The 13,753-nt window shown below is 40.4% G+C and overlaps 1 protein-coding gene across 5 annotated transcripts in view; it reads left to right on the top strand.

Annotated features, from left to right (window-relative positions):
* GON4L (gon-4 like) overlaps positions 1-13,753 on the top strand; it is a 2,357,623-nt gene that overhangs the window by 1,476,171 nt on the left and 867,699 nt on the right. For 4 of the 5 annotated variants that reach the window (XM_069649947.1, XM_069649953.1, XM_069649961.1 and 1 more), the window contains one exon: positions 9,206-9,322. The exons of the other annotated variant lie outside the window; for it this stretch is intronic. In XM_069649947.1, coding sequence (XP_069506048.1) covers positions 9,206-9,322 — 117 coding nt within the window. The remainder of the gene's footprint in view (positions 1-9,205; positions 9,323-13,753) is intronic. 5 annotated transcript variants of the gene reach the window in all.

Here is a 13,753-nt window from a genome sequence, read left to right on the forward strand (position 1 = left end):
AGAACATTGTGGTGGTGGTGTCGGTGAAGATCCTCACCACCTTGCCCTTGAGGGATGGAAGGAACGACGTGAGGGCCCAGAACACAGCCCAGAGCTCCAGGACATTGATGTGTAGTGACCTCTCCTCCGGGAGCCAAAGGCCTCTTGCATGGCGATCTCCGGTGTGCGCTCCCCATCCCTCCAGGGTGGCTTCCGTCACCGTCTCCCGGTGTGCCGGGGTCTGGAAGTCCATAACCGCCGCAAGATGCACGCGGGTGCCCCACCACTGGATCGCTTGGCGGAAGGTCTCGTTGAGCGAGATCCTGTCTTCGAAGCTGCCCGCCGCTTGCATCCAACGGGCGTCGAGGAACTCTTGCAGTGGCCACATCCGCAGTCTGCACAGGCGCACCAGGAAGATGCCTGAGGACATCATGCCGAGAAGGGACTTGATGGACCTCACCCTGGCCACGTCCATGGTCAACAGCCGCTGCACTTTGCCCATGATGGCCTTCGTCCTTTCCTCCCAAGGGGTGGCCAGTCGCGCTACTGTGTCGAGCTTGGCTCCCAGAAACAGTGTGACCTGCGACGGAACCGGGTGGGATTTGGTGAAGTTGATGGAGAATCCCAGATCCGTGAGCAGTTGGACGGTCTTCGCTGTTGCCCGACGGCGAGTTCCCTTGTCTTTGCTCGGATGATCAATCGTCCAGATAGGGGTAGACGTGGACCCCCTGCAGGCGCAGCCGCGCCACCACTGGTGCTAGGCACTTGGTGAATACCCTGGGCGCCGACTTCAATTCGAAAGGAAGGGCCTTGAATTGGTAGTGCCGACCTTGGACTAACTACGAATCAGAGGAACCTTCGATGTCCTTTTAGAATGGGGATGTGAAAGTAGGCATCCTCCAAGTCCAGCAACGATAGGAAGTCGCCTTCCTCCAGCTGCCCCAGCACGTGCTGGAGGGTGACCATCTGGAACTTCTGGGCCTTGATGTACTTGTTTAAAAGACGAAGGTCCAGGATGGGTCGCCAACCGCCGGTCTTCTTTCTAATGAGGAAGTATCGCGAGTACACTCTGGAGCCCGGAGCCTCTTTGGGATGAGCTTGATGGCTCCTTTCTTCAGCATCGCCCTTACTTACAGCAGCAGTTGAAGGACATGGTTTTCCTTCCTGGCCACGAGTGGAATGCGGGGGCACTTCTTTAAAAACTCAAGAGTGTGCCCGCGGGCCAGGGCATCCAGCACCCATCGGTCGGTGAAGATGGACTCCTATACGCTGACGAACCTCGCCAGCCGGCCTGCAACCGCATATGAGCCTGGTGCCAAAGGCGCCAGGACTGGCTCAAGGAGCCTTTTTGCAGAAGTTTTAAGGCCCGTAGGGTTGTGGTGGGGGCCCGCTTGTGGCACAGCTTGTGACCTCTAACGGTGGTCATGACAGACCTTCAACGTGCCCATATAATCAGACCTCGTTTGACCAGAACAGACTCTTCACCAAGACCTTTTCTCGCTTGTTTTCTTTGTCATCAACAGGCACAGGAAATTCTTCAATCGACCAAGAAGAAATCTCCTATTCTCTTCCAAAACAAAAGAATGTTCATATCTCCAGTGCTACTCAAGCAAAAAGGAAAAGATTCCTAGACACGAGGCCCATTCTAAAGTCGCTCAACATTGCATATGGTCTACTTGACCATGCAAGAATGATCATAATTATTCCTGATGGACCCACCAAAGAGTTAAAGAGTTCACAATTCCTGACGAACTATATAACTGCAAACTTCTCTGAAGGATACCTCATAAACTAAGTCGACAACTAACCCTGAATCACAGCTATCTATACCTAATTTCAAAATGCCCAAGAACCAACATATAATAAATACTACCAAGCGCAGCAGATCAACTTCATCAATCCCTTTGGAGATACCTTCCACCTCAAGTCATCTCAGAGACAAATCTAGATCTCCAATTAAATCTTCGGATCCTTCTTTTACTCCCGGATAAACTTGTTTCTTTTGCATATTAATATCTTTCCTTAGATAAACTACAATATCAGCCTATATACATGCTTAAACATTATCTCTTCATAACTATACAGATTCTCTATTGTGTTTAAATTCTTCTTATCACTTTATAATTATCTCCTTGCTCCCATCTTCTTCAGTTGTGCTCTTTCCCCCTAGACACTCGACACCGTCTGAGACTCTTATTTTCTTATCTCTATTCAAATCCTGTTTTTACTCCTTCATTACTTATCACATCTTCTCATACTTATCACCTACATTTCTCTATATTCTTATTTCGGCGTCTCCCTTTCCTTTTGTACTTATCCACATGTTCTAAGTTTACTATTGAATCTAATAGTATTTATTCCATTGGATTCTTGATATATCTTACAATTTACTCAAAAGGTTGTATTTGATTGTTTTTTAGCTCTATATATTACTTATGTTAAGATGTGTTTTAATGTTTTCCAATGTCCATTACAATTATTACATGGAACGTTAAAGGTTTAGGCCATCCTATAAAGCATAGTAAGATAATCTCCTTGTTAACTAAACAAAAAACGGATATTATTTGCTTGGAAGAGACTCATTTATGTTCTGATTAAGAGAATCTCAAGATTAAAGCCCCTTGGACTAGTCACACATTTTTTTGCTACTTCTCTAGACAAGAGAGCAGGTGTTTCTATTTCAATCAATAAACGTATACATTTCTCTCTTGTCAATGAGGAAAAGATCCAGAAGGCAGATGGATTATTTTAGATTGTATCATTAATAATATTTCTACAACAATTACCAATATATATGGCCCCAGTGCTCGTAACCTTTCTTATTGGTCCTCTTTATTAAGCAAACTCACTCAGAAAACTTCAGACACTCTAATTTTTTCCAGAGATATGAATCAGATAGTAGATTTTGGCCTCGATCGTAAATCCTCATCTAACTTTATTAACTCCAGATCCAGGTTTCTAAATTTAATACAGAATCTAAATCTATTAGATACTTGTCATGTTTGTCACCCTGAAACAATTGACTTTACATTTTACTCCCCACCTCACAAATCCTTTTCTAGGTTAGATTACATTTTTGTAAACTCATCATTAGCTCCTTCTATTTTAAATTCTGAAATTGACCCTATAACAGTTTCAGATCATGCCACAGTTTCCACTATTATTGAATGGTTCCCTATCAATAAACTCTCACCAAGGTGGAGATTCAATACATACCTTCTCAAAGATCAGTCCTTTAGAGATAAAACCAACTCCTTTTAATAAAGAATTGTTTTCAACAATCTTCCTCAACTTATTTCATTACACAATAACTGGGATGCCTTTAAAGCTTCCCTAAGTGGATTCATTATCCAGTACGTTGCTATAAAAAAATGACAATCTGATTCAACACATAATTCCTTCTTAATTTCAATAAAAGAACTTGAAATATCGTACTATGCAAAACCAGACACTGATATATTGAAAACCCTTTACACAAACACCTAGAATTTAATACAATTTGCCCTGACAAGGCAGCGAGGTCTATTCTCAGATCTAAGACAAAATGCTATAATAACGCTAATAAAGCTGGTAAAATCTTAGCATCATATCTCAAAAAGAAAGAAGAAAAATCATTTATTTCCCACATAAAAACTCCCGAAGGTAATGGACTAACAAATCAAAAAGATATATATATGATGCATTCATTCACTTCTATTCTAATTTATATTCAGCCGACTCCTCCATCAACTCTGATAACAAAGTCTTTGTTCCTAGCTAATAAAAGTACTAATACACATAACAAAATAGATTTTTCTCCACTTAATTCCCCTATTTCTATTCCCGAAATTAAGGGCTATATTTGACCTTAAACCTAACAAAGCCCTGAGCCCTGAGGTATTCACTCTTGATTTCTACAACATTTTTATTGATTCTCTAGCCCCTTAATTGTTTAAGTCATATTCGCACTTTGTAAAAATAGGACAAAGTCCTGGATCCTTTAGTGAAGCCCTTCTTATTCTTTTTCCTAAACCAGATAAAGATCCCTCGTTCATCAAAAATTATCGTCCCATCTCTTATTAATTCACACTCCCAAATCTATGCAAACAGTCTTGCTAAATGTTTAGAAACCTTTCTCCCCAACCTTATACATCCTGATCCATCTGGATTTATTAAAGGATGCCATGCCTCTTCCAATTCGAGACTATTATTTAACATTCTAGTACACTCCCAAAATTCAAGTGAACCCTCAGCACTTGTAGCCTTAGATGGAGAAAAAGCTATTTACCACATCTCATGGTCTTTCTTGTTTCATTCTCTTGTTTGGCATGGTCTCCCTACTTATTTCATCAACCTGATCAAAATGTTATACTTCTCACCTACAACTCATATCCTCTTTTAATAATTCTCTTTCCTCCTCATTTAGAGCAGAAAGAGGCGCTCGTCAAGGTTGCCCTTTATCTCCATTATTATTTAATCTTGCTCTTGAACCCCTCCTTCAAAACATCAGACTGAACTCGTACATCAAAGGAATATCTATAAATGATAAAAATTAAACTCTCATATGCTGATGATATTCTTATGTATCTGTCTAATCCTGCTTCCTCTATATCACATTTAATCTCCGCTATCAATAATGTTTCCGTTGTTTCGGGGTATAAATTAAACTTCGTAAATCAGAAGTCATGCCACTCACATACACTTGTATTAAGAATAACACTCCTTTATCAGGTCTTTCTTGGCAATCATCCCACATTAAATATCTAGGACTTTTAGCTAATGACATTTATACCACTATTAATCTAAATACTAATTACTTAACTGAGAAAATCATTGAAATGACTGAAAGATGGTCGCCCCTTTTTCTATCTTGGTGGTGCCGTTTAGATACGATCAAAATGTTGATAAGTCCCATTATCCTTTATTTGCTTTCCATGATCGCATTCACAATTCATTCCTCCTTTTTCAAAAAAATGGACTCACTAGTACTAAAATTTCTCTGGAGTCATAAGACTCCTCGCATTGCAGCTAACAAATTGAAACTTTCTATATCCTCAGGTGGCGTTAAATTACAGAACGTTCAACTCTATCACAAAGCCTTCGCTTTAAAACAACTTACATCCTTTAACTATCATGAATCCCACTGACACAAAGCCCCTCTCTGGATCACCATTGAAGCTAGCATTATTTCCCCACTATCACTGTCCCATTTTCAGGAACATCCACATGGCCTAATATTACCTCCTATCCTTTATTCCAAGTGTTCTTTAAGAAATGTAGCAAACTTCCTGCCAATTCCTTTAATAAAATCAATTCAATAGACATGCTTTTATGGTTTAATAAACAAAACTCTACCAAATCTAACATTATAACCATAGATAGATGTTATTGGTCAGGGATTAAATACATCAGACAACTAATTCAAAATGAAACAATAATCCCCTTTCCGATAATTTGTGAACAGTACAGCATCCCATCATCTGATCTTTCTTTCCACACGTCACTAATCAAATCTATGACTAAAAGTATATCTACCTTTAAGCAAAAATCACCATCCCCTTCTTTAAATCTTTTTAATAATAATCCCTTGATTAAAGCTGCAAAGTGGTATACATATCTGAATGACCCTCCCTCCTCTAATTCACTTAATCTCACTACTATCCGACTTTGGGAAAATGATTGGAATCTTCAGTATTCCCCAGATATCTGGACAAAAATCTGGAAAATGTGGCATTCCACATGACCTGCTGCTAATCTCACCCAAACAAATTTCTTCTTTTTTCACAGAGCTTATCTCACTCTTTCCCATATTGCTAAATGTTCACTTGATGCTTCTGATAAATGTTGGTCATGTAACGAACCTAATGCTGATTTTACACACTTAATCTTCAAATGTGCATATGTTTATGCTTTTCGGACTAAAGTTTGGCATCTGATGCAATCAATTTTTCTCTTTTCGGAACCGTTAACATTAGCTAATTTAATGATCAGACCCTTGATCAATCCAGTCATAAGTCAAATTGATTATATATCACTGTTTTACTTGTTCATTAACATTGCTTTTTATAATATTACCATCGACTGGAAAAATGCCACGATCTCTCATATAATCTCTTATACAATCTATGGTGGCACTCAATTTGCTAGATTAATCGGCAAGAACATTGCCATACTTCATTATTTGATTGTTTACATAAACACAATAAGAAATTAAATGTAGTAGATTAATACAATATTTGAATACTAAGACACAATAGACACGCTTTTCTAATCATTTCTTTCCCTTGTGTTTCATGCCTGTCCTTATGTCTAAATATCCCTTAATAATATTGCCATTTGAATTTTATCTTTATTATGCATTATCGCAAATTAATATTAATTATAGCAATTGATTTATGTACTTCATATATACAATTTTGAATGTACTAAGGTTGTGTATTTTCTTGAAATTGTTATTAACTTTGTATGTAATTTTGACTCTTAATAAAAATGTCTAATCATTAAATAAAGCAAGTAACATATGGTTTTACTACCCATGAATAGGTGTGGGTATTCTGAAGAAGGTTTTATGCTTTGATCGGTGTACCTTCAAGCATTGTGTTGTGTTTTTATAATGTGTTGGACTCTGACTAGTGCTTACCCCAAGATTGAACTTGGTCTTTTTGTATTTATAATAAACCTTAATTTATTATAATACTTCTGGTTGTAAGTGTTTCTATTGAATCCTTGATATACTACAGGTTCTATTTACTTTCCTCCAGCCCTCCCTCCTAAGATGCGCCTGGCTGCTACCATATACTCAGTTGGTACAGCCTTATACTAAGAGCGGAGTCTTGTAATGTCTCAGTTGAATGGTTTTACTAAGCCCTTAGTTGGACTTCAGAAAAACTGTCCTTGGACTATGCCAAAATGGATAGTTGTCACAAGCGTGAACAGTGAACGTGAGCATTCCTGAACGGTTTGTGAAGAGCTGCTCTCTTAGTGTGACATGCGCAGTGCAGTGAATCATTTACCCTTATAATTGTTCTTTTATAACAGGCTTAATAACAACTAGTTGTTTCCAAGTGCGGGATCTGGTATCGAACCTGTGTTGTGCTGCGTTGTCTTGCTTCCAAGACATACATGTTGCCCCTGAGCTATCAATCCTCCCCAATATGCAAGCTAGAGATTATAGTTTAAACATGGTGTACTAGTAAACAGACTATAGTCACACAATGGTAATAGAGGGGTACTTATTTGATCATGCCTTATTCCATTTTTTTCTTAACAAACCAAACATATCTACCTGCTTTCTCTGCCAAAAGCATCAAGGCCCAATAGGATTTTCGATGCACTTTTGTATTTTTATTTAAAAGATAACCTCCCTCATCATGACCAATACATATAAAGATGCTATTCCCAATTCATGTCTAATAACTGAACTTATTACTGCATTCGCCAATCCCAACACCTTTTTCCATATCTTTCCCTCTAAAATGTCTAGCCTACATTTATTGCATTCCAGACCTGCATTCGTTCCATATAGTGGAGTAGGCACCAAGGTAGAATGATAAACCTGAATGGAACCTTTCAAGCAAAAAACATCAAACAGCATTGTTATCTGCCTGAGTACACACCGTTTCCACAAGATGTTAATCTCCATATTCTCCCAAAAGACTTTTGCACAGTGTTTATTGTGAAAGAATGTACCCTGATAGAGGTAAGTACTGACACATTACAGGTTTGAGTTAGCCAAGGTCCAGTGACTGGAGGGAATCGTATTCCTTCTACTGAGTTATATCCTTTTCGATTTTGCCAGCTTAATGGTTAGCTCATGCTCTTCAGCAAAGTTACACAATTCATTAAGGGATCTCGTAAGTCTTATTAATGGGGTATGGTCCTCGTTGGCAATATCGTCCGCGTAACTAAGCCATCTCACATGGGTGTCCATTATTTTAGGGGGAAAGTTAATATCCCTCAGTATATTTGGCTTACTTCTCTTATTAATCTTTCTCTCGCCTCTGCCACTTTTCCTGCTGAATTTAAGTGCAGGGATCCTTACTCTACTGAAAAAGCATGCCTTGGGTATCTCTGCACCTACAAGCTACCGTCTTATCTCTTTGCTTTCCTAGCTTTCAAAATCCTGGAACGTGTGGTCTATACTCCAGTCTCGTCTTTTCTTGATCATAACTCTCTTCCCCTTCAAAGCCAAGCCAATCTGAGTTCTGGCCTTTCCATTCCACTGAAACAGCCCTCTTCTCTTTCACTTATTCTCTCCTAATTCTCTTCTATCTACTAGGCACTCTAAACGTTCATCTATTCTCATCCTACTTGATCTCTGCATATTTCGATAACGCTGATCGCTTAACCCTCCTGTCCATGTTGCGTTCTTTTTTGGTACTGCTCTCTTGGTTCAAGTCTTACCTGTCTATGACTGGCCCTTCTCTGTTTCTTGTGGCAGCTCAAACTCACTTGCTTTTCCTCTTGTTCAGTTATATCTCCAGACTCTGTTCTGTGTAGTCTGTTTCCCATGTTATACTTCTCCCGTGTCTTCTATCATTTCTTCATTCGGGATCTTGTCACATTTTTATGCTGATGATTCCCAACTCTACATCTTTCTCTTCTTTCTCAGATACTCTTAATACTACTATTGCTGACTGCCTACTCTAGATTCAAAGCTGGATGTATTCACACGTTCTACAGAATTAGTTCTCCACGCCTGAGACAGGATGGGGCAAGGTGCCCTAAAGTCCCAGTTACAGAAGATGTACTGTTCAGGTAGGTTTACCGTTGGATTTAGCAATGCCAATGGTTGTGATTAAGTGTTCCAAAGGTTTAGAAAAATTCAGTTAATTTGACATTCCCTTATTGAATATACTGTTCCAGGCGTTCACTGTATCTTGAACTGATCTCTACCACTCCTTATAGGTGACTGGTCCACCATTGCTTCTTGTACATGAACCATGGAAAGCTTAAGGGAAAGCATGCTGCCTAATTGTGGATTGTGGACTCACTCCCTCAATACAGGGCTAAGAGAATCAGTCCTAGTACCTTGCAACTCTTGCCAAAAGATCTTCTTAAACCAAAGCTCCCTGATATACTACAGCTTTTTAATTGTCACTTACTTGCCTCTTCCACATCTGATTTTCTGCATTCAGTTTGATCTCTTCGCCCAGAATGAAGAGACTTGTAAACAAAGCTGAACACAACTGCAGATATCTCAGTAGACTCTTTGAGACTGACTAAAATGTTTCACTCTTCCTTGCAGTATTATAAGAAGACCAAACGGTTACCCTTGTTGTTCAGGCCCTGTGATGATGTTCAGCCTGCTGATGCAAAGCCTCCGGTGGAGCGAGAGGAACACCGCCTGCCTTTCTGGCTAAAGGTATCTATTTATGTAAGGTGTTTTTCTGTTGCTTTGCTCTTCCCATCATCACTAAAAAAGGTGGCTTTGCACATCCAGGGTAATTTATGCCTGGCATTTTCACCAATCTTAAGTGTAAAACCAGCAAGTTTATTATTTTTCCATTCTCTTCGCATAACATTCCGGATGACTAGTGGTTGTGCAATAAGGCAGACCAATTAAGTTTAGAAATAGTTGGCAGAGACCCTGGAGGTACTCTTGCCTCATGCATTGCCATTTCCAAGACAGAAATCCTTGTTTCACTAATTTATTCTCTTGCTCACTCATGCTCCAGGTCATTGACTTAATTCTCGCCGTTGAATTTCTATGTGCTTCTTCTATTTCAACTTCTATCTTCTATCTCATCACTTGTGCCATTTTCCTCTTTCCCCTATGTTCCAAAATATATGTGTATTGATACTTTTTGATGTCTGTATTTGTTGAGTGCTCTGGTTTGGAGGGAAGCAAATCTCAATTCAAAAGGATGCATTTTTCCCCCCACATAATCCTCCTCTTTTAAATTTCATCCAGCCACACACTGGACCATAGGTCACCTGGGGCAATAAGGCTCAGCACCAATTAAGTCAAGTCTTCAGTGGTGCTTCTTGCACTAGAAGTGACGCCCTTGCTATCTGTGCTTTGTACTTGGCTGCAACTGCTCTGTAACATCCCTTCAATCTACTCCTGACAAGCCTACACTCCTGACGATGCCTTTGCTCCAGGTCGCCCTTCTAGGTGTGAGAAGAAGAGAAAGAAACATCTGTTACAGGAGAACGTTGTCTTTCCATTCACACTGTTCCTTATCTCACAATCAGCACCTCTGGCACAAATATTAAGAGCAGAAATGCTGAAGAGGTTTCAAAAGGCACTTTCCTCTGTGACATTAGCAACAATAATGTCTCCTTCTCCCTCTCATAATTGTGCATGCAAAAGCCACACTGAACACCGCACACCCATGGGCTCACTCCTAGGTTGGGCACAGATCCATGCAGCATAATCGACAACTTCCCCTATGATGTTGGATGTCGCAAGTGCCCCTCTGTGCTAGCGCCACTGCTTATGCATGTGCTTAGTTGCCCGTCTCCCATTCAGTACTTTGCTGGCCATGCTTGTTTGTTTTTTCCATTTTTAATGTGCACCAGACCCAGAGGTAACAGGGTGCAGCAGTAGGACGATACAAGGCTTACATAGTTAATGATTTGTGCAAATTACATGGGTACAGATTTAAAGAGATAACAAGATAATATACAGAAACACAGAATAATTACAAATATCATTACAGGGCATTTAACATTACTCCCCTGATATTCTAAAAAATAAAAACACGTTATATACAGTGCAGTTAGAAGGGACTATTGTGCTGAATCAGCATAGTTAGAGGACAATATGGTGACTAGTGGTCGTTGGAATTGATGTATTTAATGTAGTTCCTTCTAAGGTGTAGGTATGTTTGGTCTGCTCTCAGTTTATGTGGCAAAGAGTTCCAGAGTTTAGCAGCCTTCACAGGAAAGCTATTGCCACCAATCTTGGATAGTCTGAATCTTGGTACGACCAAGCAGTTAATGTCGGCAGTTCTTGTCTGTCTGGTGGATGATTTTCTGTTTAATTTATCCATAAGGTATCTGGGGGCAGCATTATTTAAGGCTTTATTGGTCAAAGAGATCATTTCTAACTGTATTTTGTTCTCGGTGGAGACCCATTTGTGTTGGCGTCTAATGGAGGCGATATGTACTCTTTTATTTATGCTGAGCGCAGCTCTTAGGCCATTATTTTGTAGAATTTGTAGTCTTTGAATAATAGCTTTGTTTGCGCAACTATAAAGGGCGTTGCAATAATCGAGTCTGGAAAGTATTAAGGCTCTAGCCAGAATAAAGCAACTGTCATTAGAAAGGAAGGGCTTCCCAGCTCTAATCGGCTTACAAGTGTAGGCAGTGCTCGAGGCCAAGGGATTAACTTGTTTAGTAAAAGACATGGTGGAATCGAGGTAAAAACCAAGAGTTTTTACTTCCTTGGATACCTTGATGATATTACTGTCTATACTGAAAGAAGAGTATTCCTGGCCTAGTTTGTTAATGTTAGAGTACGTGTCCAGGATTATCAACTCCGTCTTATCATTCAGGCATAGACCATGTGTTGTCCTCCATGCCTGGATGATGAGATATACCCTATTCACCAACTTCAGGTCCTTGCTATGATCCCCAGAAAGCGGGAGGAGAATCTGTGTATCATCTGCATAGTTAGTGTAGGTAATACCCAGATGGTCCAAATCATCGAACAAGGGTTTGGTGAAAATATTGTAAAGAGTTGGAGAGACACATGAGCCCTGAGCGACACCGTACAAGATAGGTGTGGGGTCTACCGCTGCCGAGGGGGAGAACACTCTCATAGTTCTCTCGCTCAGGAATGACTCTATCCATCTGATGGCCTCAGTGGAGAAGTGAGCTGCTAAATCCAGGTGTCTGCAGAGGACCTTGTGGTCCACAAGATCGAATGCAGCTGAGAGATCATGTAGGAGGAGGAGTGCTGTCTTTCCTTTGTCTCTCAGTTCACCAATTTGGGTCTTTAAATCAATAAGCGCCGTTTCGGTCCAATGTAATGGACGGAAACCAGATTGTCTAGCTCCTAGGAGCTTATGCAGTTCAAGGTGTGTTTGAATCTGAATATATGCAACTTTGTCCAGTATTTTGAGTAAAAATGGTACCGTAGTGATGGGACGGTAATTAGTGGGGATGAGGGGATCGAATGTCTGCTTCTTAAGGAGCGGGAGCACCCAAGATTGTTTTAAATTGGCAGGAATATAGCCTGTAGAGAAAGAAGCATTAATTTGGAAATTTAAAGTGATGCGTCTATGGCAGCGTCTTTTATTATCTGTGCTGGGCAGATATTGCCTTTCCAGTTGGAGGGTTTAAGAGATAGGATAATTTTCTCTACCTCTAGGGTAGAAGTTTTGGTGAAATAAAATGTGTTTGTCTGGGTATTAGGTGTGTATTTGTGTGGCGGGTTGTACAGGTGCTGAAGGTTCAGAGAGTCTTTTTTTTTTAGCTGTATTTTATGTTGGAGTGTATTTTTTATTTGCTAGCGTGTGTTGGATGTCTGCGCACCAGGTCTGATCCTTCGTACATTTGTCTGGTGTGGCAATTGGCGACTCTAGTTCTTTCAGTATGGTGAAGAGTTCCTTCATGCTCCAGTTAGAATTGGCAATGCGTACGTCATATGAGTTTCGTTTTGCCAAGAAGACTGAATTTTTATATTTCAGAGAGATGGAGGATAAGTTTGCTTTATTCTCGTTGGATGGGCATAGTCTCCAGGCAGTTTCACATTTTCTCTTTGTAAGGCGTAAGGCCTTTAGTTCAGGCGTGAACCATTTATTTAGATGGGCTTTGGGATTGCTTGTTCTAAGTTAAAGTGGGGCAATTTTGTTCATAGTAGCGAGCATGATTTTGTTGTATTCATGGACTAGGATACTCGTGTCTGGGTTATCTGGCAGTGCATTTAGGGTTGGGAGGATGGCAGGGATAACTTTGTCCACTGGCATATTCTTTTTATTTCTGTTTAGACATGGTGGCGCCTTTAGCGGACTGTAGGAGATTGTCTTGTGGTTAATAGATTAAAGCACACCAATGAATGGTCTGTCCAGAGTTGTGGGGAGATGGAGGAGATGTCAGCTGTTCAGTTATAATCAGCAACCCAATCTAATATTCTCCCCTTCATATGGGTAGGATTGTTGACTTTTTGAGACAAACCTAGCGAGTTGATGGTGTTGGCTATGTCCAAGGCATGCTTATCCGCTGGATCGTTAAAGCCAAAGTTAAAGTCACCTAGTTGCGATAGTTATGAAGTCATTTTGACATTGTTAGTAAACTGTGCAGGTCCTCCTCAAAGGTTCCAAGGGGACCGGGTGGTCTGTAAATTAGATGAATAGTAAGTGATTAGGAGTTGTTTATCGGGAGTTTGGTGGTAAGGATTTCACATGATTGCAGAATTTGAGTAGGGGCTAGTCTTAGTGATAAACTTGTTTTTTCGATATAATGGCAATTCCACCGCCATGGGTCTTGCCTGGATATAGTGCAGCCGTCTGGTATAGCTAGCATGAGCGACGGTCCTGCGGCATTATGTAGCCAAGTCTCTGTTATTGCGAGGAAGTCCAAATTACCTTCAGTCATTAAGTCAGCTATGTCTAGGGCATGGGCAACTGGCGATCTTGCGTTAAGGGGTGCTCCTTTAAAGGAATGTGCCTCCATTGCAACTTTGATCTGGGCGGAAGTAGATATATTAGTTGCTATGGACTTGGAATTATGTCTAGGAGTTTGGCGGGCCTTAGTGTTAGGGGCTGATGAGGGGGAAGGCCGATTGGTGAGTTTGGGTTGTATGCTTTATTGGCAGTTTGTTTTCAGGTTTATAGATGGAAGAGAT

Source organism: Ambystoma mexicanum, chromosome 1p, assembly GCF_040938575.1.
Source record: "Ambystoma mexicanum isolate Mex_15411 chromosome 1p, UKY_AmexF1_1, whole genome shotgun sequence".
NCBI classification, from domain to species: Eukaryota; Metazoa; Chordata; class Amphibia; order Caudata; family Ambystomatidae; genus Ambystoma; species Ambystoma mexicanum.